The sequence below is a fragment of the Herpailurus yagouaroundi genome, unplaced genomic scaffold (genome assembly GCF_014898765.1).
Source record: "Herpailurus yagouaroundi ecotype Mexico unplaced genomic scaffold, PumYag 251, whole genome shotgun sequence".
NCBI classification, from domain to species: domain Eukaryota; kingdom Metazoa; phylum Chordata; class Mammalia; order Carnivora; family Felidae; genus Herpailurus; species Herpailurus yagouaroundi.
In genome coordinates this window covers 1,020,519-1,045,364 of record NW_024412468.1, presented here as the reverse complement: position 1 = coordinate 1,045,364, position 24,846 = coordinate 1,020,519, and the positions used below count along the sequence as shown (strand labels likewise).

The window sequence follows — 24,846 nt, the reverse complement described above, 5'->3', positions numbered from 1 at the left end:
TTGTTTTTTTTTTTTTTTTTTTTTTTTTGCCCTAATAACAGATGGCCTTGTTTTATTTTTTTTTTAATTTTTTTTTAACGTTTATTTATTTTTGAGACAAAGAGAGATAGAGCATGAACGGGGGAGGGGCAGAGAGAGAGGGAGACACAGAACTGGAAGCAGGCTCCAGGCTCTGAGCCATCAGCCCAGAGCCAGACGCGGAGCTCGAACTCCCGGAGTGTGAGATCGTGACCTGAGCTGAAGTCGGACGCTTAACCGACTGAGCCACCCAGGCGCCCCAGATTGCCTTGTTTTAATACTCACTGTTGGACTGTTCTGTTTATTACTTAACGTCTCACTAGAGGTGAGCGCTGTTTGGAAATCTGGGAATGAATCTCTGCTGCAGGAGAGCCTTCATTTCATGAACCAGTACAGCAAACAGGAGCTGGAATCCACGTCTACAGAGGCTAATGTCACTGTGAAATTAGACTAAAAGACGGTTCTGTAGAGAACTTCTCAAAACAAGGAAATGTTTCCTGGCCTTCCTGTGGAGCGTGTAATGTGTATGAAGTATCTTTGTGAAGTACGGTAATTTTTAACAATCATACTAGGGCATGGGGCGCCTGGGTGGCTTAGTCAGTTAGGTGTCTGACTTTGGCCCGGGTCACACAGTTCGTGAGTTCAAGCCCCACGTCGAGCTCTGTGCTGACAGCTCGGAGCCTGGAGCCTGCTTCGGATTCTGTCTCCCTCTCTCTTTGCCCTCCCCCAGCTCATGCTTGCACTCTGTCTCTGTCAAAAATAAATAAACTTAAAAAAACAAAAAACAATCATACTAGGGCTTTTACAGTGTTTTCAGTTGGCAGTTTCCTGTGTACGTCCTATTATGCTAATAGGATAATCCTCATCCTGATGAATCTTCACAGTATTCTTCCCATTTTATAGATGAAAAAAACGGAGGCTTAGACCTAACTTAATATATTCAAAGTAAAACAGCTCAAACATGTTTGATTTCAGAGATTAAAATCCAAACTCTTAATTAACCATTTTGCCATTAGGTCACTTTAGGTGGTGTTGGCTGTGCTGGTAAATAATGCTTCAGTCTCCAATGTGCTATTACCTGGAATATTGCAGGAGAAGATCAAAACATTGAAATTCTTGTTTAAAATCTCCTTCAGTCTGCCGTGTAGTTTCGTAAATATCTTCAGTTGGAGGTGTGGGGAAGGCTGTGAACATGTTAGTGAAGCGGCAAGCAGGATAGTTGGGGGCGGCGTCCATCAGGACCCTTGGTGGTAAGTCACAGAAACCCATTTTGAACAGCCTTAGTGCAAAGAAGGGACTTTGTTGAGTCTTGGACAGAAAAGTCCAAGAACACAGGTGGCTCCAGAAATGCGGGAGTCAAGAGTTCAAACAGGTTGCCCGGAGATGGCCACTTGCGGCTCTCTTGATGACATGTGTCCACTCTCAGGAAAGCCATAGTTCACATGTTCTCAGCCCGGGCGAGTCTCAGGGAGGGACTTCTAGTAACTGGGAGTTTCTAAAGTGAGTCCCAGGCACCAAACACCACCCTACTGGGCAGCCAGTTAGGGGATTAAATTAATCCCCAGTGAGTCTGAACCACTTGATGAATGTAACTTTCTACCATTCAGCACATTATTGTATGTTAATGTTTGGTTTCCGTCACAGAAAGCATCAGCCTCTTTGTAGGTAGGTGCTCGGTATCTTTGTCTCCTAGGATACAAAACCTGCCTACCCACGGTACCTGCTTCATAAGTAATTGACTGCAAAAAGGAGGAAGGTCCTCGAGCTGCAAAGATCATCTGCTTTTGTCTCTTTTTCAAGCAAAAAAGGTCGCCAGGAAATGATGCCTCGTAAGAGTGACAATGGCAGGGACACAGAAACAGTAGCCTAGGAGAAAGACAGTGGCGTGTTGGGAGTGTAGACAGTGCGTGTGTTGCTTATCTGTTTGGGGGTGGAACTGAAACGCCTTGCTAACTGGGTGAGGGAGTGGGGAAGAGGTGTCGTCCAGGCGTGACCTCTTGGTCTGGGTTTGAACAACTGGAAACACAACAGCCGAGAAGCCTGGGAAGGAAGCAGGTTTATAGCAGAAAATCAACCGTTGGTTTTCGGCGCTCCCACGCAGGGGCTTTGCGGTCCAGCAGCCTGGTCCCCATCCACGCTCTGCCCCTTTCTAGCGGGGTGGCCTTCTCTGGACCTCCCTTCCCGGCCCTGACGACGGTGTTCCTGTCTAGGACCTGTCGGCAGGGCTGGGTGAGCCAGTGCCAGTCACGTGCTCCCCCGCAGTCCTGGCGTGCAGAAGGTTCTTCCCAATATCGGCCAGCATTCGATACCAGCTGCCGGATACGTGAGGACGGTACAGTGAGGCGAACACGCACCTCTGGGACACTGCCTCGTTTTCACCAGGAGTCACTCGTCCGTGAATGCTAGCGCCCCCCTCAAGGCTGCTCTTAGCAGACCAGGAGAAGGACGGTCTGCAGGCCTTGATCATCCGATTTACCTTCACACCAAATGGGATAGTTCATTAAGAGAAAGAAATGTGTGCACACAGTGACAATAGATCCTTCAGACTCATTACTGCGTACCTTGTGCTGTGAGGGTTGTTTGGGTCGGGGAGGGCTATCTTCGTGGGTAATATACTTGCTCTCTTCCTATGTGATGTACATATTTTATACTCCATGATACCAAGAGCCCGGTTGAATAAACCGCTCTGCAAAGTTGCTTAACTGGGGCATAGAATTCTTCTAAACTTTTTCCAAATCTTAGAGTACTAGTTAGAAATTAAAAGAATCCTACTTCTGTGAGAAGGCTTGCAATTAAAAATGAAAATCCTAAGGGGCTAATATCCAAAATAGATGAAGACCTTAAGTTAACTTAACACCAAAACAATACAATTAAAAAATGGGCAGAGGACCTGAATATATATTTCCCCAAAGAAGACATCCAGATGGCCAGCAGACACACGAAAAGATGCTCAACGTCACTCGTCAGATGCAAATCAAAACCACAAGTAAAAACCACATCACACCTGTCAGCATGGCTAGCAAAAGGTAAAAAAGCACAGGTGCTGGTGGAGAGAAAGGAACCCTCATGCACTGTTGATGGGAAGGCAAACTGGTACAGCCACTGTGGAAAACAGTATGGCGGCTCCTCAAAAAGTTAAAAATAGAACTACCCCATGGCCAGCAATTGCACTTCTGAATGTCTATCAGAAGAAAATGACACTTACTTGAAAAGGTGCATGCACCCCTATGTTTACTGCAGCATTATTTGCAGTAGCCCAAGTGTCCCTCGGCAGGTGACAGAGAAGATGTGCGCCCGCATGTGATGAAATGTTCCTCAGCTGTAAAAGAGTGAAATCTTGCCTTTGGCAACCACATAGATGGGGCTAGAGAGTATGACGTTAAGTGAAGTAAGTCAGAAAAGTATATGATTTCACTCACGTGTGGAGTTTAAGAAACAAATGAACAAAGCAAAAAAACGACAAAGTCTAAAACACAGAGAACAGACTGCTGTTTGCCAGAGGTGAGATGGGGGACAAAAGGAAAATCCTACCCAGGTCGTCTGCTCTCTGCTGTCCAAAGTTGGGGGTCTTGGTGGTGCAGGACCCCCCGGGCGGGCGGTCCACGGCGCTCGGCCGAGCAGAGGGGTCAGTAGCAAAGATTGGTTTCTGTCTCGCGCCTCACCGTGTCCACGGGCAGGTGGACGGATTTTTCGGTACTGGCCCATAGCAAGTACCGTATGCGTGTTGGTTACGTAAGCTGCGTGTTTTCTGTCTTGAAGGACTCCAGTCACACGGCCCCGCATTTACTGACACTTATTTGAAAGGTACGTTTCAGAGCAACAGTGGCAAAAGCGGACCCTGCTGTGGACATCCGCCTTCCCCCCGCAGCACCACCACCCGATGCCAGGGGCCTCAGATAAATATCAGATGGTTTTTCATCACAGGACATGTTTTTATTTTTACAGGACCTCCAGACGCAAGGAAGTTGGTGTCTCCAGGAAACGACAGTGCTGACTCAACAGGTGAGTTTAGACAGGTTGGAAAGCATTGGTTTTCATCTGTCTCGGGGACGGAAAGTGAGATCGGCAGGGGAGCACGAGGAGCTGGGACGGTGACCTGTTTGGGCCACGAGTCCCTGATTCATAGGTCCCCGCACCCTCCTCCCAGGGCTGCGCTTAGTGGGCAGCAATAGCGGATAGCCCGCCAGGTCATATTCTTTCTCGGGCCGGCAAGGACCTGAATGAATGCTGACACTTTGTGTCTTACTGGAATTTCGTACTGAGCTTCGAAGCCCATTTTTAGACGTGAAGGTCTGGCACCGTGCTGTTGATGGGAAACCTGAGTACTTGAGTCTGCCCGTGTCGCCGGTGCGACGAGCCGCTCCGGGCCCGTCCGCCGTGGGTGACTCCAGGGAGACCCTGCTTACGTTTCCGACGCCGGTCAGGTCGCAGCCCCCCGACTTGCTTCCCGTTGACACACGGGTGTCTTGGTTGGAACTGAGAGCCCACCGGCGTGGAGGGATCTGGGAACCACGCTGATGTCCTGGGCGTCAGCAGTAAACCATCACGGCACATTGCTTGCACTGAGGTCGAAACCAGAACAGGTACGAAGGTCCCCTTACCAGACCCGTGGTCTCCACTTTTCATCCACCGAGTATTTACAGAGGGTCTGGAATGTGCGGAGGCATTCTGGGTGCCCAGGACACAAGGTTGTCCAAGCCCTGACTTCTTGGAGTTCTTGTGGTTGTTTTATTTTATCTCGTTGTGGAAAAATACACATCATGTGAAACCCGGAATGTCAACCATTTCTAAGTGAACGGTTGAGCAGCTTTACGTACGTTCGCATTGTTGCGTGGCTTTGTGGAGTGCCGACTGCCGTCAGCGTCTCCGTGCTCTGCGTATGTCGTGTTCTCAGTTACCTCTGTGCTTCTCATCGTGTCTCCTCCCCGACTGGCTTCTGGCTGAATAGAGAGCACTCTTCTATGTTAGCTTTAGTAATTCTGTAGGCAATTCTTCGTCTGGGGAAAAAGACTAGATAGATTACCCCCAGATGTCATAACGATTATTGCCGGACAGTTATATGAGGGTTTATTAAAAAATATCTTAACTAGGTTATTAGGTGACTTTTCCTGTTGGCCTTTACTGAATCTAATTGAGTACCGCTGAGCATCGACTTTGCACAAACCCAGGAGGTAGAGGAAAGATAGCAGTAACAACCGTGTTAATTGCCAGCATTTACAGAATGCCTGCAATGCCTAAGAAACTTGTCACACGTTTGCTGATCTAAGTGCAGACGGGGGGGGGGGGGGGGGGGCAGGGTTGGGGTTCTCTGTCACACAGGAGGAAACTGAGGCCCAGGGTGGTTTAGAAGCTTGCCCGAGGTCCCATGGCACAGCCCAGATTTGAAACTCACTTCCTGGGATTCGAAACCTGGGTGCCCTTGCGGCATTTCCTGAAACCGTGGTGTGGTCTTACCTTTAAAAACCCTGTTCAGTGAAGAAATACCACCGCTGACACTTGTGGACAAGTTGTTAAAGATCAATGCCTCTAGTCAGTGGGATGATTTCACACGCCCTCAACTCTGGCACCAGGAAATTTGTGGAGTGAAAAAGAGGCATGGCCTCAAAAGGTTTTTCTTAAGACATCGGATAATACAGCTGCTATAAAAATTTTTTGGTTGTTCATTGTGTAACCCTTTCCGTAACTGTTAACTTGTTCTTATTACAGCCTCTTTGGATCTTGAAACACATAACGTGTTGCAGTTGTGTATTTTTATAGGACGTCATGCTTACTATTTTGTCTTCTGTAGTAAGGCAAACCCTTCTATATTGGAAACATTGTTTTTAAACATCACCAATTTACTTGATGCTGTTTGTCCAGCATGGTTTATCTGGCATCGATTCCAAAAGGAAAAGAACACTTTTCTCTAGCACACTGCTGTCTTTTGTGAACTGCAGGATGGTGTTCTTGGAAAAAGTGCAAAGTGCCAGCAACACTCCCGGAGACATTGGTGCCTGTCCGTTTTTTAAAAAGGACTCCACACATTAGATTCAGCAAATCTTTTTTCTCTGTTTGGTTTGTTTTTAGTCTCCATCTAAGTTCGTTGAGAGTGGTGTCTATGACTTAATCATCCCAGCTCTGTGCCCAGTGCGTAGGAGGTAACACGTGGGTTGAACTGAATTGTGGAACCAAATATGTGTTTTGTCACTGCTGACTGACCTCATCAAAGAACCACTGTATGTGTTTTGCAGACGTGACTGGTCCGTGCTCCAGTGTTCTCTATTATTATAGCTGCTTTGTTGTTGTTCGTAGAATAATGTCCATGCCTGAGGTCAGAGAATCAGAAGTTGAGGTCCCTTTGGGGTTGTGCCACTCAATTATATGTAAGGGTTGTATTTTCATACGCCCCCATCGTCGTCTGATGAGTACTAGCTATATTTTTGACACTCTTTTCTAGAGGGTCTTACTTCATTTTAGTGATTCTACAGAAATTTTTAAATGGAGGGGGAAAGATACATTACCTAAAATGTAATAATGATTATTGTTGGGCAATTATGAGAGCGCTTTTTAAAAAAATGTATTTTATCAGATCTTGGGACACGTTTTCAGCCTGTAGAGAAAACCGTTCTTCTCATTTTACATACGGTCAGAGGGCTTCTATTTTAGAGTCTGGATGAATTTATTGTTGACGGTGCAGGGATGCCACATGCCCAGGTTACCTGTTAGCAACAGGTTTGGGCAGAGATACAGGGGAGCTGGACATGGTTCAGAAGGGACAGCGTTTCTCACCGGTGACCCCTTATCACTGATGCTTCCCCAGGACAGGAGATTACCATCCAGGCTGAAGCTCTTTCCTTGGGCCTCATTTGCTTCGAGTTCGTCTCCCTTCACGTGCGGTGCACACAGACTTGCCTGGGGCCTGGTGCCACATCCCGGGTCCGGCCCCTTCCCACGTCTGTAGTTGGCGTGGTTTTGTCCACAGATGTGGCAGGACCAGAGCGATTCCGAGCACACGGACCTGGCTCGGGCTCCGATTTCTGCACACGAGGGCGGCAGAGTTTCCTAAACTGCCCCGAGGAGCTCGCTTGCTCTTACAGAACCACGTCCGTTTCTGAGACTTTTTGTCGTGTTCAACTCCTGTTTTCAAGATTGCATTTCAAAACCGATGGTGATTTTTAACATCATCAGATGCTGTCTTCGGGAATGTAGGGCGGGAACGTCACGCGTACTGTGTGCACTCGTGCTCAGTGAACAGGTGTTCGTCTCGTGTGCCAGCCGCCCGTGGCCGGCTCCGGCATGGGGTTGTCAACAGGACAGCCCTGCCCGCACGAAGGATCTCACAGCGGGTGTAGACGCCATGGAGATAAAAGGCTGAGGAAGGTGTTTTCGGGTGGTGATTTAAAGAGTAAACAGGATGGAATGAACATACACAGAAGTGAACCAGGAAATGAGGTGGGGGAGCCCCGGAAGGGCTGCTTCAGATTAGGCGGTCAGGGAGGACTTCCCAGAGGTGGTGTGGTCTGGGAGACCTGCCTGTCGGAGGGGGGCAGCCCCGTAAGTCTGGGGGAGGGGCGCTCTGGCCAGAGGGACTTGCTGGCACAGGGGCCTGGAACGGGACTGAGCCTCTTATGTGGCAGGGGCACAGGCGGGTCCTGGCTGGCACGGTGAGGCGACGACACTGTGGTCACATCGCCGCATGTAGGAGATCAGGGCATGGAAATAGTATTTAAGAAGTGAGGTTTTATTTGGAGACCTCAAAAAAGAGCAGGCTTGTAAGAAGAAGAGACCAGAAATGTGGATTGAGGCAACTGTGCTAACTTCTCTGGGCCTTTCCTGGGCGGGGGAAGTCAGCCGTCCAGGGGTTTCAAGCTGCGGCGTTTCTGAGCTGCTGTGGGCCCCGCGATGGCAGGCGTCACGGTGGAACTGGCTTGGTGTTCTGTTTCCCGAAGCACCTGCTAGAAGCATGCATCGGGCTGGCGTCAGGGCCCCGGTTCACGGAGCGAGCTGCTGCCACAGATGTTGTCCCGTGAGCCACGGGGAGGTGGCCGCAGCCTCAGGCCTCTGCCACCGTTTCCAGGCTCGCGGCTGCAGGGCTGGGGGACCCACCAGTCCGCAAGGTGGGGGAGAACCCGGGAGCAGTGCCTGTCGGCTGCGGTTCCGGGGGCCGGGCGGGGGGCTTGGCGGGAGAAACCGCGTGAGGGACATGGACGAAGAAGGCGTGCAGGGATCCAGCAGGGCTGACAAGAACTCCACAGAAAAGGAAATGAGAAAAGTCCAAGTGGGGGAGTTGTTACACACTCTTGCCTTTCAGAGACAGGCACAACCAAACACGGTGGGGGTGAAATTGGGCACCAAGGGAAGACCCGGGGCAGAAGAGTCAGCACCCAGACCTCTGGGTGGGGTTGGGCGATGCATGCCAAGGGCTGGGGTCCGGCACACACGGGGTGCAGGAGCGCCCCCCCCCCCCCCATCTGAAGGCCAGTGCGAGTCGGAGCTGGGACTCAGCTGGGACCAAATCCACAGCACTTCTTGCTTTATGTCTCTTTTTTGGCAAATACTCCTTTTCCATAGAAAGCTGGCGGGCTTGCTCTGGACTCATGACCCGCCCCAGGGTGCAGCAGTGCATGCTACAGTGGCCAGAGTTGCGCACTGATGGGCTTCAGGTGCTCAGGGTTGGGGTCCTCTGTATCTTTTTTCTTACCGTGTAACTTATTTACAACTAATTTCAACACACAAGGCACGTGCACGATAAGAAATTTCAGCGGTGCTTGGAAGTATGCCGAACGTGGCTCCAGTCTCCTTGCCGCACCGAGCCCCGCCACGTCCTTTCCCAGATGGACTGTACCGGCTCAGAGCTAGACTCCTTGCCCACCCAGACATCTTCTCCTGGTGTATCCCAGTTAGGGAATAGCCGTTCGTGTAGGGTCTGGAGCCGGAAAGGTCTACATTTCCGCAGGTATCCTTGCAAAAAATCGCGTACGCGTGATCTGTCTGTGGTGTACACGTTTGCCATCAACATGGGTGGGTGACGCCAGGCACGCTGTTGGCTGCCCAGCTGGTCTCACTTAAACCTCGTCCTTCCTCACGGCCGCGTGCTGGCCCACAGGACAGACGCAGCCCAACTCACTCACGCGCCCCCTGGTGATGCACATGTAGGTCATCTGCAGTTCGGTTTTAAGCAGGGCTGTGGCGAGCGCCTCTCCTGGCCTGTCTTGGTGCACGCCCGTGCGAGGGCACCCGTGGGTTCTTTCCTGCCGGGGAGCCACCGAGGCAAATGGTGTATTACTTTAATTGGTGACTTTTGCTAAATTTTCTCCCAAGAATGTCACATTTGTTTCCTCCCACTGGCAGTAAAAGGGGCCTGTTTCCTACAGACTCCAGGTAATAGACATTCTACTGCTTGCTAATCTGAGATGTGATTCATAGAGTCTGTTAGGAGCTAAATTCCTTCAACTGAGTGGGGACTATTTTCATACTGGTTTCAGGGGCTTTTTATTGTTCTTTTTTATTTATTTTTTTTAATGTATTTTTTTTTAACATTTATTTATTTTTGAGACAGAGAGAGACAGATCGTGAACGGGGGAGGGTCAGAGAGAGAGGGAGACACAGAATCGGAAACAGGCTCCAGGCTCCGAGCCGTCAGCCCAGAGCCCGACGCGGGGCTCGAACTCACGGACCGCGAGATCGTGACCCGAGCCGAAGTCGGCCGCTTAACCGACTGAGCCACCCAGGCGCCCCGATTTACGATTCTTTTTTAAAAACCCCTCTCTTGACGTAAATTTCGCATGCCATACAGTGGAGTGGTTCTCCGTGTACTCACGGATACGTACAACCGTCCCCGCGGTCCGTTTTAGACCATTTTCATCATCTCAGAAAAAAAAAACACTTTGCCTTTGAGCTGTTACCCACTGTGTCCATCCTGCCCACCTGCCCCCAGCCCCAGGCAGGCACCCATGCAATTTGTCTCTGTGGATGTCCTTCCAGACTTTGATAGGAGTGGAGTCGTGAAGTACGTGCTCTCTGGAGACTGGCGTCTTGGCGTTAGCAGTGTTTCTAGGTTCATGCAAGTGGTGGTGTGGCCAGCGGTTCGTTCCCTCTTATGGCTGAGTACTGTTCCCCTGGATGCATAGACGACAGTCTGCTCCTCCGTCCATTTGTCGATGGACGCTTAGGCCGTTTCTACCTTTTGGCTGTTGGGAATCACGCGGCTGTGAACATTCGCGTACACGTTTTTGTGTGGATGTGTGTGCTTGGCTGTACTACCGAGGAGAATCGCTGGGTCCTGTGGAAACGCCGTGCTCAGTGACCTGCCAGCCTGCTTCCCACATCATCTGCACCCTTTACATTCCGACGGGCGGTACATGAGGATGCTGTCACGTTCGGATTCTACCTTTCCCCAGGGGTACGTGCGGTCCTGAGATTTGTAAGAAATACATACGCGTCATTCGGATTACCCAAGTATATTCCTCCTGTGCTTTCCGTCTTCCTCCGTGGTTCGGGCTCACAGCTAAACTCTAGGAATTTCCCAAGTGTTAAGAGTGCTAAAGGTGTCTTTTGTTACCGTAATGAGGTGACTCTGAGACCCCACCCAGAGGTGGGGCCGGCCCTACCCTGTGGTTGGTTGGTTGGTTGGTTGGTTAGAACTTTCAGTCTCCAACTCTGGGAGGGGAGGTTGGGAGCAGGAGGCTCAGTTGGCCTAGGCCAATGACTTAGTCAGACATGACCAAGTATGAAGCCTCCTGGGAAACCCAGAAGAGGGCGTTTGGAGAGCTTCCTGGTGGTGAACAGGGAGGGATACCGGGAGAGCGTCACCTGGCAAGGGCATCAGAGCTCCGTGCCTCTTGCCAGACCTCGTCCCCTGTCTCTGTGCGTCTGGATGCTGCCTTGTGTCCTTTATTCCCCAGGTTCTGTGAGCTGCTCTGGCAAATTAAAAGAGCCTAAGGGGTCATTGGAACCTCCAAACCGTAGCGGGTGGTTAGAAGCACAGCCAGCGGCCTGGGGGTGGTCTTGTGGGACCCAGCCCTCGCCTGTAGGATCCCACGCTGTGTCCGGGTGGGTAAGTCAGAACTCAGTTTCCGGATACCCTGCTAGGGTCCCAAGAGCTGCGTGGTGGTCCAGGGGGGTGGGGGGAATGCCTCTCACATTGAGATGGGGTTGGGGAGCCCCAGTCTAGCATGAGACAGTGTCTCATTTCTTTGTTGACTCTCGAAGGCACGAATCTGTTCTGTGTTTATTGGCCATTGGTTCATGTTGGAGAAATGTCTCAAGTCCTTTGCCCATTTGTTGATTAGGTTGTCATTGTATTAGCTTGTTTCTGCCTTATTTTTTTTTTCTACCTATAAAAATAGTGTATTCCTGTGGGAATTTGGGAAAAGTTTTTTTTTTTTAACCATTATTCAAATGACTTCCACTAAGTATTTTTAGTTCTTTTCAACTTGAACTTAACTACATGGGCTCCGATTCTTAAAAAGGGAATTAATCGTCTCCTGCAAAACATTTCACTGTGGTTACAGTCTTACAGCATGAAAACACCTAGTTGGAAAGTGATGGTTTTAGTCTCTCAACTGACTGTAGTGAGAACTGGCTTGACTACTTTCACTCCACAGTGAATTTGATTCACGAGTTTTTCATGTCTCCCCCCCCCCCTCCCCCAGCCAGTATGCATGCCCTTGTTTCAGGGAAGATAAAAAAAGAAGAAATAATTGTTTTGCTTTGAAGTGAGCTTGGGTTGGTTAGGTACTGTCCTGGTGCCTCAGTGCTTTCTGTCAAGTTCAGGTGCAATCATGGGTTACATGAGGTAACATGTGAATCAGCTGCCTTTAAAATGGCACCTGGGGGGGCGCCTGGGTGGCTCAGTCGGTTAAGCGTCCGACTTCGGCTCAGGTCATGATCTCGCGGTCCATGAGTTCAAGCCCCGCATCAGGCTCTGTGCTGACAGCTCAGAGCCTGGAGCCTGTTTCAAATTCTGTGTCTCCCTCTCTCTCTGCCCCTCCCCCGTTCATGCTGTCTCTCCCTGTCTCAAAAATAAATAAACGTTAAAAAAAATTTTTTTTTAAATAAAATAAAATAAAATGGCACCTGGCACAGATGAAAAACTAAATGTGTTCCTGGTTGCTATTTGGCCACAGTGACCCTTTTTTGGTCCCTCCTGTGTTCGCCTTCTCTGCCACCGTGCCTTTGCATGTACTGTTCTCACTCCCTGAAGAACTCTTCCCTCCTGCCTTTGCCTGGTTAACACCCATTCAGCTTTCCAATCTCAGCTGAAACTTCCCTTCCTCGGGGGAACAGTCTCTGACCGACTGCATCTGGTTGAGGGTTTAAGTCGGCCTCGCCAGCCCACAAGTCCCTTCTGTCACTCACCACTTCTTCCTCAGTGCTCAGCACAACACCTCTTGTACATTTCCGTTGAAACAGGAGAAGCCGGTTTTAATGCTTGCTACCCCAGTCTTACTTGTGAGATGAGCTGGGAGCTCCTTTGTCAACCTTCCTTCCCTTCCCTGTCCGAACCCTTCCGAACCCTTCCCTGTCCGGCATTCCTTGAACTGGATACAGGGCCTTTCACTTTACGGTTGTGAAGAGCGGCCTTAAATGTTAGCGGGAGGGTTGGCGGTCGTGTTGGGGGGGGGGGCAGGGCTGTGTGTGTTCTTAGGTTCAGGTGAAGTCTCCAAGGAGGGCGGGGGATTCGAGGATCCAGGAGGTCAGTGGGGATGTGCCCCGCCTCACCAGGGTTGTGCCCCAGGCCGTCTTCCTGCTGAGTCAGGTGCCCACCCCCCCCACCCCCCCCCAACAGCGGTCAGGCCAGTGACCTTGTGGCCAGGCAGGAACATCTGAGCTCTGCCCTGATCTGAAGGAGCTTCCTGCGGGTGAAGGCGGGGCTGGGAGGAGAGGGGCGGGGTCGCAGAAGCCCCTCAGGGAGTTCGGATTTGCCGGCCATGGGGTGGGAGGCACTGCAGGATTTTAAACAAATCAGCCCAAATGGATACCCTGCCTGGATGGCCGTGGTGGAGCTGGAGACAGGTGGTGCTGGATCGTGGCGAGGGGACGGCCAGCCGCGGGCTCAGGGTGTGAGCTCAGGGGGTTGATTGGCCCGGTCCGGTCCCCACAGCTGGGCCCGCGGATCTCGGGGCTTGTCACGGGTCACGGCTGAGAACAGCTGCGGGCTGGCGGGCGGAGGGGCGGGTCCCAGGAGCGGCGGCCTCGGCCCGCGGGAAGGGGTCAGGACCAGGTGCTGCTGGGAGATGCTGTGGGGGGGGGGGGGGGGTGAAGCAGCCCCTGGTCTTGGAGAAAGACGGGGGGACGGTGTGGGAAGTATGCAGTGTGAACTGGGTGGGTGACCTCAGATTGAAGCGGTTTCTTGCGGGGTAAACCTCAGAGACGTCCTCTGTCGTTATGTTATCCCCTCGGCATGTCGGAAACCTGCAAAGCCTTAGAGCAGGCTCCTCGCGTGTCAGCACATTAGAATTGCCTGCAACGTTACAAATACTGGTCTGGGGGCACCTGCGAGCCGTGAGACCTGAGTGGGGAGCGGAGCACGTGGCCAGGGCTGCGGCGCGGAGTGAGGGTGACGGTCACGACGGGACGTGGGCAGGTGGGCGCCAGCCTTTCCAGGGAGCCCCTGCTGAGTCGGCGTTGTTTGCCACGGGGGTGCCCTTTTAAAACTGACCGCCTTGGGAAAGAACGATAAGATCTTACGTGGGGAGAAAGGCAGGCAATCCAGGGGTCCTCCTCTTGGGCTCACCCCCATGAGGTCGGGGAGGGGGACACGGGGTGCTCTTAGTACTACCGTGCTTTTGTTATTTTTTGTCCAGTTTACTTACTTTGCGAGAGCAAGAGAGCGCGGGGGGAGGTGCAGAGAGAATCCCAAGCAGGCTCCTCACTGTCTGCGCAGAGCCCGATGCAGGTCTTGAGCTCACGACTGCGAGGTCGTGACCTGAGCTGAAACCAAGAGCCGGACGTTCAACTGACTGAGCCACCCAGGCGCCCCAGATTTCGTTATTTTTATTCCCATTGTTTTGATTGGATAGGAGCCCAGTAGTTATCAAGGAAGGGTAGGGACAGATGCCTTGAGAGAAGTCTCATAACCGAAAGACTTATTTACCTGAAAAGCTGCACAGAATAGTTGCAGCCCATTCATAAGACTTTTTTGTTTGTCACCCTTAACACACCTGTTCTTCACAATCGTGCCTGGTGAAAATTCCCAAAGGTGTTAAAGCAAACTGTCCTCCTGAGTTACTTAGTCCCGTCAAGTCTGTTTAGTGTGATGAGAAAACGGAAGGAGCAAACAGCAGCTAACTTTACAGATAATGAAAACATGAATCATTTGTGATTTTCTCCACAGGAAACTGGCTGAAAACCCCCTAAGGAGTAGTTTGGCATTTATCATGAAGGTGTGTGTATTGAGATGGCTTGTTTCACCTATAAACAAGAGGACACTCTTTTTTTAAACCATCGTAATGCCACCGTCAGACTTAACATTTTTTACGGTTTCAATGAGGATAGTTGACATACAGCATTGTATAAGTTTAAGGTATAACTGTACTGATTTGATTTAGATTGTGAAGACCATAGTAAGTTAACATCCATCATCTCCTAGGTAGAAAAACCCAGAAAACAAAACAAATGAAAAGAGGGTTTTTTGGTTCTTGTGATGTATGTGGCCTTTGAGGATTTACTCCTAGTTTTCCTGTATATCATACTGCAGTGTTAACCATGGTACTGTTACACATCACAGCCCTAGTACTTATCCTACAGCTGGAAACTTGTTCCTTTTGACCACCTTCATTTGCTTCCCCTCCCCAACCCCTGCCTCCGGTGACCACACTCTGATTTCTTTTCCTGTGAGCTTGGTTTGTTTCTTTATTTTAAATCCCGGAGGTAAGTGAGATCATGGAGTATTTGCCTGTGTCTGATTTACTTTGCTTAACGCGATGCCCTCGGGGGTCACTCATGGTGTTGAAAGTGGTGGGATTTCGTCCTTTTTTGTAGTTGAATAATATCCGTTGTGTATGTATCACGTATCAGAACTTCCTAACCCACCCGTCCCCTCATGGACCCGTAGGTTTCCATGCTTGTCTGGCTGTTGTAGATAAGCTGCTGTTAACGTGGGGGTGCAGGGATCTCTTCGACACAGTTTTCTTGTTTCCTTTGGGCAAATGCCCAGAAGTAGAATTGTTGAATCATAGGGTATTGCTGTTGATTTTCGGAGGGACCTCCATGCTGGTGTCTCCAGTGGCTGTGCCACTTGACAGTTCTACCAACGGCCCTCGAGGTTTCCCTTTCATCCACATCCTCGCCAGCATTTATCAGTGGTCTTGATCTTACCCGTGCTAACAAGCATGAGTTGATGCGTCAGCACAGCTTTGGTTTGCATTTTACTGGTACCGAGCGACAGTGAGCATCTTTTAATGTACTCGTTGACCACTTGCGTATCTTCTCTGGAAAAATGTCCGTTGAGGTCCTTTGCCCATATTAATTGGATTAGTGATGTGTCGCCGTGGAGTTGGAGGAGTCCTTTTTGTTGTCTTTTTGGAGCTGTAGTGGACATACAGGTTTAGTTTCGGCTGTACGACGTTGTGATTCAACATGTGCGTACATTACAAATTGCTCAGCACAGTAAGTCTCGCTACCGTCCGTCATCAGAGGTATTACAGAACGGACTATACTCCCCATGTTGTACTTTAAATCCCTGTGACTCGTTTCTAACTGGAAATTGGTGTCTTTAATCCCCTTTTCCTGTTTTACCCATCTTCCCATCCTCCGCCCTGCTCACAGCCACGAGTTTGTTCTTGTATTTGAGTCTCTTTGTGTTTGTTCATTTGTGTTCTTTAGATTTCACGTGTGAGTGAGATCATGTGGTACTTCATTTCTCTTTCCTTGCATTTCATTTAGCATAATACCACCAAGTCCATCTGTGATGTTGCAAATGGCAAGATCTCATTCTTTATGGTGAAGTCATATTCCGTTGTACGATGCACACACATTATGTGTTCTTTATCCATTGATCTATTCATGGGCACTAGGGTTCCTTCCATATCTTGGCTGTTGTAAAACTGTGGTAAACATAGAGATGTGTGTGTTTGTTTGTTTTTTAATTAGTGTTTGCATTTTCTTCAGTTAAGTACCTGTGAGTGGAATTGCCGGATCATATGGTAGTTTAATTTTAATTTTTTTTATTTTTTAAATGTTTATTTACTTTTTGAGAAAGAGAGAGAGTGCAAGCAGGGGAAGGACAGAGAGAGAGGGAGACACAGAATCTGAAACAGGCTCCAGGCTCTGAGCTGTCAGCACAGAGCCTGACGTGGGGCCGGAACTCCAGAATGGTAAGATTGTGACTGGAGCGAAGTTGGGCACTTAACTGAGTGAGCCACCCAGGTGCCCCGTATGGTAGTTTTATTTTTAGTGTTTTGAGAAACCTCTGTACTGTTTTCCATAGTGGCTGTATCCATTTACATTCCCACACACTTTTTATTTCTTTTTGATGATAGCCATCCTGACAAGTGTGAGACGATAGCTCATCGTGGTTTTGATTTGCATTTCCGTGGTGATTGGTGATGTTGAGCATCTTTTCATGTGTGTGTTGGCCATTTGTATGTCCTCCTTGGGGAAAAAAGTGTACTCAGGTCTTCTGCCCATTTTTTAATCAGATTGTTTTTTGTGTTGAGTTGTATATGTTCTTTGTATATGTTGGACATGAACCCCTTATGAGATACATCATTTGCAAATGTCTTCTCCCATTCTGTAGGTTTCTTTTTGTTTTGTTGATGATTTTCTTTGCTGTGCAAAAGCTTTTTAGTGTGAGGTAGTCGCATTTGTTTATTTTTGCTTGTTTTGTCTTTGCCTGAGGATAAAACTACTATGACTGCTATCCACAAGTTTATGCCTCTGTTTTCTCTTGGGAGTTTTATGATCTCAGGTCTTACGTTTAGGTCTTTAATCCAGTTTGAGTTTATTTTTGTGTGTTTAAGAACGTGGTCCAGTTTGATTTTTCTGCATGGAGCTGTCCAGTTTCCCCAGGACCATTTACTGAAGAGATGTCTTTTCTCCACTGAAGAGATGTCTTTTCTCCATTGTATACTTTTCCCTGCTTTATCTTAGATTAATTGACCATTTGAACATGGGTTTTTTTTCTGGGCTCTGTGTTGGGTTCCACTGATCTATATATATGTACTTTTGTATAGGGCCATACTATTTTGATTACTATAGCTTTGTAGTGTAGATCGACACCTGAATGTGCTACCTCTAGATTTGCTCTTCTTAGGATTGCTTTCACTTTTCTGTGTCTTTTGTGGTTCCCTATGAGTTGTCGGATTGTTCTAGTTCTGTGGAAAATGCTACTGGCATTTGATAGGGATTGCGTTGAATCTGCTCCAGGTAGTACGGATGCCCTAACAATGCAGGCACACATCAAAAAAATAACAGGCTTGGCTCCAGACCACTGCAATAAAGTGAGTCAAATGACTTTCATGGGTTCCCAGTGCATGTGAAGTTCTGTTTACACTATAGTCTGCTAAGTGTGCAATAGGATTATGTCACTAAAAATGTATATACCTGAACTTAAAAATACTTTATTACAAAGAAATGCTAACCATTATCTGAGCTTTCAGGAGTTTTAATCACTGATCACAGCTCACCGTAACAAATAAAATGAGAGTATTTTAACTACCTTGAGAATAACCAAAATGTGACAGACACAAGGTGAGCAAATGCTGTTGGAAAAATGGCACCAGTGAAATTGCTTGATGTAGTACTGCTACAACCTTGACTCTGTAAAAAAACAAAAACAAAAACAAAACACACACACACACACACAAAACAAACACCTCATTATCTGTGAAGCACAGTAAAGCAAAGTACAACAAAACGAGGTCAGCCTGTATAAATTCCATGAACATGGCGTCTCTTTCCATTTATTTGTGTCATCTTCAGTTTCTTTCATCATTGCCTTACTGTTTTCAGAGTATAGTGACTTGGTTAAAGTGATGTTTTATCCTTTTTTATAAATAGGATTGTTTTATTTGCTTTTGTGTTTGTTACTCGTGGATGGAAATGCAACCAGTTGATGAATATAAATTTTGTGTCCTGAAACTTTGTTGAATTCATTTATTCTACTAGTTCTTGGGTAGATTGTTGAGGATTTTGTATATACAGTTGGCTATAGGACCAACTTGTGTTGACTGTACTGTGTTGAATAAATGTGAGGGTGGATGTCTTTATCTTTTTCCAGATCTTCAGCTTTTTACCATTGAGTATGATGCTAACTGTGGATTTGTCATATATGGCCAATATTATGTTGAGGTATGTTCCCACATGGCACTTTGTTGAGAGTTTTTATCGTGAATGGATGTTGATTTTTGTCCATTGCTTTTCCTGTGTCTATGGAGATGATATTTTTATTCATCATTTTGTTAACATTGTGTAGCACATTGATTTGTAGATAGGAAAACATTCTTGTATCCCTGGAATATATCCCATTTTGTTGTGGTGAATGATCCTTTTAATGTGTTGAATGCAGTTTGCTAATATTTTGTTGAGGATTGTTGCATCCTTGTTCATCAGAGATATCGGTCTATAATTTTCTTTTTAGTGTCTCTGTCTGGTTTTGGTTTCAGGGTAATGCTGGCCTCATGGAATGAATTTACAAACATTCCTTCCTCTTCAGTTTTTGGAATAGTTTGACTAGGATAGGTATTAACTCTTTTTCAAACGTTTGGGGGAATTTGTGAATCCATCTGGTCCTGGACTTTTGTTAGGAGTTTTTTCATTACCAATTCAACTTCTTTTCTAGTAATTGGTCTGTTCAAATTTGTCATTTTTTCCTGATTCACTTTTGGAAGGTCGTATGTTTCTAGGAATTCATTTCTTCCAGGTTGTCCAGATTGTTGGTGTAATTATGCATAGCAGTTCCTCTTACCCCTTGTGTTTTTGTGCTGTCGGTTGTAATTTGTCCTGAGTTTCTGATTCCGACTTCTCCCTTTTCCTTGATGAATCTGGCTAAGGGTTTATCAATTTTATGTCTTTAAAGAATCAGCTCTTGGTTTTATTGATTTTTTTTTTATTAGTCTGTTTCATTTTTCAGTTTCTTTAGGTATCAGTGTTGATGGGCAATTTTCTTGTTTCTTGAGGTAGGCCTGATCGCTATAAGCTTCCCTCTTAGAATGGTTTTTGCTGTGCCACAGATGGGGGGAACTCAGGAACCGTGAGATCATGACCTCAGCCGAAGTGGGACATTTAACAGAGTGATCCATCCAGGCGCCCCAAGGCATTTTTTCATTGCCTCTTGGTTGTCTTCCTTGACCCACTGGTTGTAGTAACATATTGCTGAACATCCACCTGTGTCTGTTCCAGTTTGTTTCTTGTAATTGACTTTTGGTTTTAATACTTGTGGTTGGAAAAGATGCTCGATATGATTTCAGTCTTAAATTTTTTAGACTCGTTTTATGGCCCATCATGTCCTCTTTTCTGCACAGTGTTCTGTGTACACCCAAAAGAGAATGTGTATCCTGGTTTTGGATGGAATGTTGTATATATATATCTCTTAGGTCCATCTGGTCTAATGTGTCGTTTAAAGCCACTATTTCCTTACGGTGATCTGTCTGGATGATTAATATAAATGAGGTTTGAACGTCCCCTGTTGAAGCATAGATGCTTTCAACGTTCTTACACCATACACAAAAATAAATTCAAAATGGATGAAAGACCTAAGTGGGAGACACGAAACCATCAAAATCCTAGAGGAGAACACAGGCAGTAACCTCTTGGATCTTGGCCAGAGCAACTTCTTACCAGAGACATTGCCGGAGGCAAGGGAAACAAAAGCAAAAATGAACTATTGGGACCTCAGCAAGATAAGAAGTTTCTGCACAGAGAAGGAAACAGTCAACAAACCTAAAAGGCAGCCTAGGAACCAAGAGTGGACTGTGTGTTAACTAGAATTGAAATTAAAAAAAAAAAAAAAAAAAAGTCCCTGACTGTTACCGCCATTTTCTCCTATATTTGGGTGCTCCTGTCTCAAGTACGTAGCCATTAGAATTGTGTCCCCTTGTTGAATAGCTGCCTTTATCATTATATAACACCTTTCTCTTGTTACATTTATCTTGCACAGTCTGTTTTGTCTGGTGTGAGTATTGCTTCCCCAGGTTTCTTTTGACTTGCTTTCCAGTGCAGGGAATGTCTGTTTCCGTCTCCTTGCTTTCACTCTGTGTGTGTCTTTAAACCTGAATGAGGCTCTTAAATGCAGCCTGTGGATGGGTCTCTTTTAAGTTTTTTTTTTAATGTTTATTCATTTTTGAGAGACAGAGACAGAGCATGAGCGAGGAAGGGGCAGAGAGAGAGGGAGACGCAGAATCCGAAGCAGGTTCCGAGCTATCAGCACAGAGCCCGATGCGGGGCTCAAACTCACGAACTGTGAGATCATGACCTGCGCCGAAGTCGGGCGCTCAACTGACTGAGCCACCGAGGTGCCTCTGGGTCTCTTTTAATCCCTTTAATCCCTGTCTTGGAATTAGAGCATTTACATTTAACATAATTATTAATACATTTGCACTTATTGCCATTGTGTTGATTCCTGGTTTTGTAGTTCTTTGTTTCTTCTCATTCTTCACTTGTGATGTGGTAAAAATTTCTTCAGTGTTTGGATTTCATTTTCTTTAGTTTTTGCGCACAGGCACACCTTGAAGATACAGTGGTTTCAGTTCCAGACCACCACAGTAAAGAGAGTTAAATGAATTTTTTGGTTTCCCAGCGCATTTAAAACTTAGGTTCACACTATAGCCTATTAAATGTGCAATAGCATTCTATCTAAAAAAGTACATATCTTGGGGCGCCTGGGTGGCGCAGTCGGTTAAGCGTCCGACTTCAGCCAGGTCACGATCTCGCGGTCCGTGAGTTCGAGCCCCGCGTCGGGCTCTGGGCTGATGGCTCAGAGCCTGGAGCCTGTTTCCGATTCTGTGTCTCCCTCTCTCTCTGCCCCTCCCCCATTCATGCTCTGTCTCTCTCTGTCCCAAAAATAAATAAACGTTGAAAAAAAAAAATTAAAAAAAAAAAAAAAAGTACATATCTTAATTTTAAAAAGTTTATTGCTTACAAAATGCTCATCGTCACCTCAGCTTGAAGTGAGTCCTAATATTTCTCCTGGTGGAAGGTCTTGCCTCTTTTGTTGGCTGTTGACTTTTCAGGGTGTGGTTGCTGAAGGCTGTGGATTTATTAAAATAAGAAGACAAATCTTGCCACATTGTGTGACCTTTTTTTCCCATGAACGATTCCTTCTGTGTCACGCGATGCCATTAGATAACATTTTACCCAGAGTAGAACTTCTTTCAAAACTGGAGTCCATCGTCTGAAACCCTCTGCTGCTTTATGAACTAAGTTCGTGTCCTGTTCTGAATCCTGTGTTGTCATCTCAACAGTCTTCACAGCATCTCCACCAGGAGTAGATTCCATCTCAAGAAACCACTTCCTTTGCTCGTCCTTTACAACCAGCTCTTCATCCGTGTACGTTTGATCACGAGATTGTAGATGGATCCAGTCTGTCTTCAGGCTCCACTTCTGACTTGAGCCCTCTGGCTGTTTCCTCCACATCTGCAGCAACTTCCTCCACTTTGCTTTTGAACCCCCCACAGTCCTCCCTGAGGGCTGGAATCAACTGTTATGAAGCCCTGCCCCTCCCCCCTTTTTTTTTTAACATTTATTTATATTTGAGAGAAAGAGACAGAGCATGAGCAGGGCAGGGGCAGAGAGAGGGGGAGACAAAGGATCAGAAGCAGGCTCCAGGCTTCTAGCTGTCAGCACAGAGTTGGACGTGAGGCTCGAACCTGAACCACGAGATCATGACCTGAGCCGAGGTCAGATGCTTAACTGACTGAATCACTCTGGCGCCCCCAGCCCCACCGTGAAACCCTTTTTAATGTTGATGTTTTGACCACTTCCCATGAATTGCTCATGTTCTTAATGGCATCTCAAATGGGGAATCCTTTCCACAAGGTTTTTCATTGACTCTGCTCCCATCCATCAGAGGAATCACTGTCTGTGGCAGCTACAGCCTTAGGAAATATATTTCTTTCCTTTTTTAATTCCACTGTAGTTACTGCACGGTGTTATATTAGTTTCAGGTGTACAACATAGTGATTCAGCACGTCCATATATGACTCAGTGCGCAACATGAGCGTACTCTTGATCCCCTTGACGTAATGAAAGGTATTGCTTAAATAACAACACTTGAACGTAGAAATTACTCCTTGGTGTGTGGGTTGCAGGGTGGGTATAGTGTTGGCAGACATGAGAACATTGACCTCCTTGGACATGTGCATCACAGCCTTCAGATGACCAGGTATCTTGTCAGTGAGCCCTGATGTTTTTATTTATTTTTTTTTTAAGATGCCATTTTTAAGTAGTCTTTATACCCAGCGTGGGGCTTGAACTCACAACCCCAAGTTCAAGAGTCACACGCCCTACCCACTGAGCCAGTCAGGTGCCCTAGCACTGATATTTTTAAAGGAAACTATTCTTCTGAGCACAAGCTCTCAACCTCAGCCTTAAAATAATACAGCGTGGCCTTTGGGCCAGTAATTCACCAAAATGACCAACACAGAGAGAAAGAAGAGAGGCGCCCACTGCGTGTTCTCTGGCCTCCTACAAAACGTGGCCGTGTCCCTGTAGCCACATATCTGTGAACCCAGGGGACGCTGTCGACGCGGAGGGAACGGGCTCCGGTGAAAGGAGCGCCCCCTGCAGGTGCCGCGGTGGCCACACCGGCAGTGTCTGCAGAGGCTCCCAGCATGCTCTTGGTACCGTGGCACGCAGGCCGGTGAAGGGCAGGATTCGGCCCAGAACTAGGGCACGTGGCGAGCCGCCGGCTTCCCGAAGCGCGGGAAGGAAGGAAGCCACGCAGCGAGGTGCTGGGGCTCAGCGGGGGCACCGGCCTGGCCGGGGACCCCGTGGGAGGGCCTGAGCTGCTGGGGCCCGGGCCCTGGGAGTCCCCGCGCGGGCGGTGTGAAAAAACCAAAAACCTCTGGACTGTTAAAATATTAAAAATGAAAAGCTCGAGCGCTGCCGTAAATAACAGTGCGGTCATCGGGCTTTGTTGTTCCAACCGGGGCCCGGGTGGGGTAGCCGGGGCGGCACCTGCAGAGTGGCCCCTGGGCCCCGGGCCCCCGCGCGGTCGTCGCCGCCCTGGCCCTAGCGGGAGGGTCAGCCTGTCCTGGGAAGCCGGGCGCTGACCCGTCTCCGGCTAGGACATCCTGGGCGGGCCCTTCAGCGGGGGCCGTCTTGTCCATGCTGAAAATCTGTCGTTTAGTGTAGCTCCCTCAGGTGGGCCATCCAAGTGAGTCGGCGGCCTCTCCACCGGGTGGCTGCACTGGGGCGTCGTGGAGACGGCCTCTTTCCCGAGGCCTCATGCACCCACCTGGCCAGTCTCGAGCTCTGCGGCTTCCTCACAAGTGCCCTGGGTGACACTTTGGCATAAGGGAGCGTCGTGGCTGGTCTGATCCTGGATTGGGACCTTTAGATCGTTGTCCACACTGGCAGTAAGGCCGCCTCACTCGCTCTCTTACTCGTGTGCTCACCGGAGCCGCGCCTTCCACGTCTGTGTGGAACTTCTCTGCTCACAGCTCGCCGTTAGGCCGTGAGTGAGGCTTTCCTCACTAGGCCCAGTCACTTGTAGCATTCGAGGCGAGTGGAGGCCTGAGACCCTTCTTTGCACTTGAGCGCTTAGCGGCTGTCACGAGCAAGAATATCCTGTCCCCTTGAGGTCGTTCCAGCCGGACTGAGAGTCAAGTGGACATGAGACGTGAGCAGAAGATCACATTTAGATAGAAGATAACATATGTATGAGGAAGCCACACAAACATACAGATTCCAGCAACACACACAGTGAGGTGTGTCCGTCATCCTGAACCAAGGGGGTGGGGGTCTGAGTCTTGAAGGAATGAGTCCTCGGGGAGAAGGAGGCGTTTGCCGGGCCACCCACAGGATGGGCCTTGCTAGGCTCCTCCCTGTCCTCCATCCCTCATTCGTACTGGCGGCTCTGTGTGGTGACCGCTGGCTTCCTGGGGCAGGCCCGGCCCCTCATGGAGGTTGTTTGAGGTAGTTGAGGGCTGGTGGGGGTGGAAGAGCCTCTGCTAAATCTGCTGGTTCCTGATGGCTTTTAGCTCAAAATGGTCTTCATGCCGAAGTGGCCCCCCGTGGTGCAGCCTGCCCTGGGCCCCTGCAAGGCTGTCGGTGGTCTGCTTCCCATACTGTTGTGTCTCCAGGAGGAGGGAGAGACCACAACGGCGGGTCAGGGCGGCAGTCAGAACACACACACAGGTGTGGTTTGTGGCGCCCCAAAAGAATTAAAATAGGAACGCCAAAGATGACTGGTCGCCATAACAAGTGTGATAACATAAAAGCAGGACACGTTGCCACAATCACCAAAATGTGGCACAGACACGGAGTGAGCAAATGGTGTGGGGGAAACGGTGCTCGTTCGATGCAGGATTGCCATAAACCTTGAATTTGTTTTAAAAAAAATAATAAAGCGGTTGTAAGGTACAATAAAGGGAAGCCCGAGAAGAGGTCAGCCTGCATCCCTTACAGGTTTTGGGAGTTCGTATAGAACACCATGTATCTTAACAGTCTCTTCAGTTGGTGGTCCCTGAGGTTAGAACACATCCTAAAAGCACTACGTTTTTACTCTCCCCTCCACGTTTTATATATTTGACATCATATTGTATGTCTTTTTATTTCGTATGCCTTCTAACTATTACAGATACGGTTTATTTTTACCCCTTTTGTTTTCTAACTTTCATGCCAGCTTTATTTTTTTTTTAATATTTATTTATTTTTTAGAGACAGAGCGTGAGTGGGGGAGGGGCA

At 48.2% G+C, this 24,846-nt stretch overlaps 1 protein-coding gene and 1 long non-coding RNA gene across 2 annotated transcripts in view; one reads left to right on the top strand and one right to left on the bottom strand.

Annotated features, from left to right (window-relative positions):
- Positions 1–24,846, top strand: part of TMEM123 (transmembrane protein 123) — a 56,240-nt gene that overhangs the window by 1,769 nt on the left and 29,625 nt on the right. The window contains exon 2 of the mRNA XM_040460816.1: positions 3,964–4,020. Coding sequence (XP_040316750.1) covers positions 3,964–4,020 — 57 coding nt within the window. The remainder of the gene's footprint in view (positions 1–3,963; positions 4,021–24,846) is intronic.
- On the bottom strand, positions 11,358–12,474 carry LOC121020800 (uncharacterized). Its single transcript, XR_005786290.1, has 2 exons — positions 12,076–12,474; positions 11,358–11,828 (listed from the first exon to the last, which is right to left on the bottom strand). It is a non-coding gene; the product is annotated as an uncharacterized LOC121020800 (long non-coding RNA).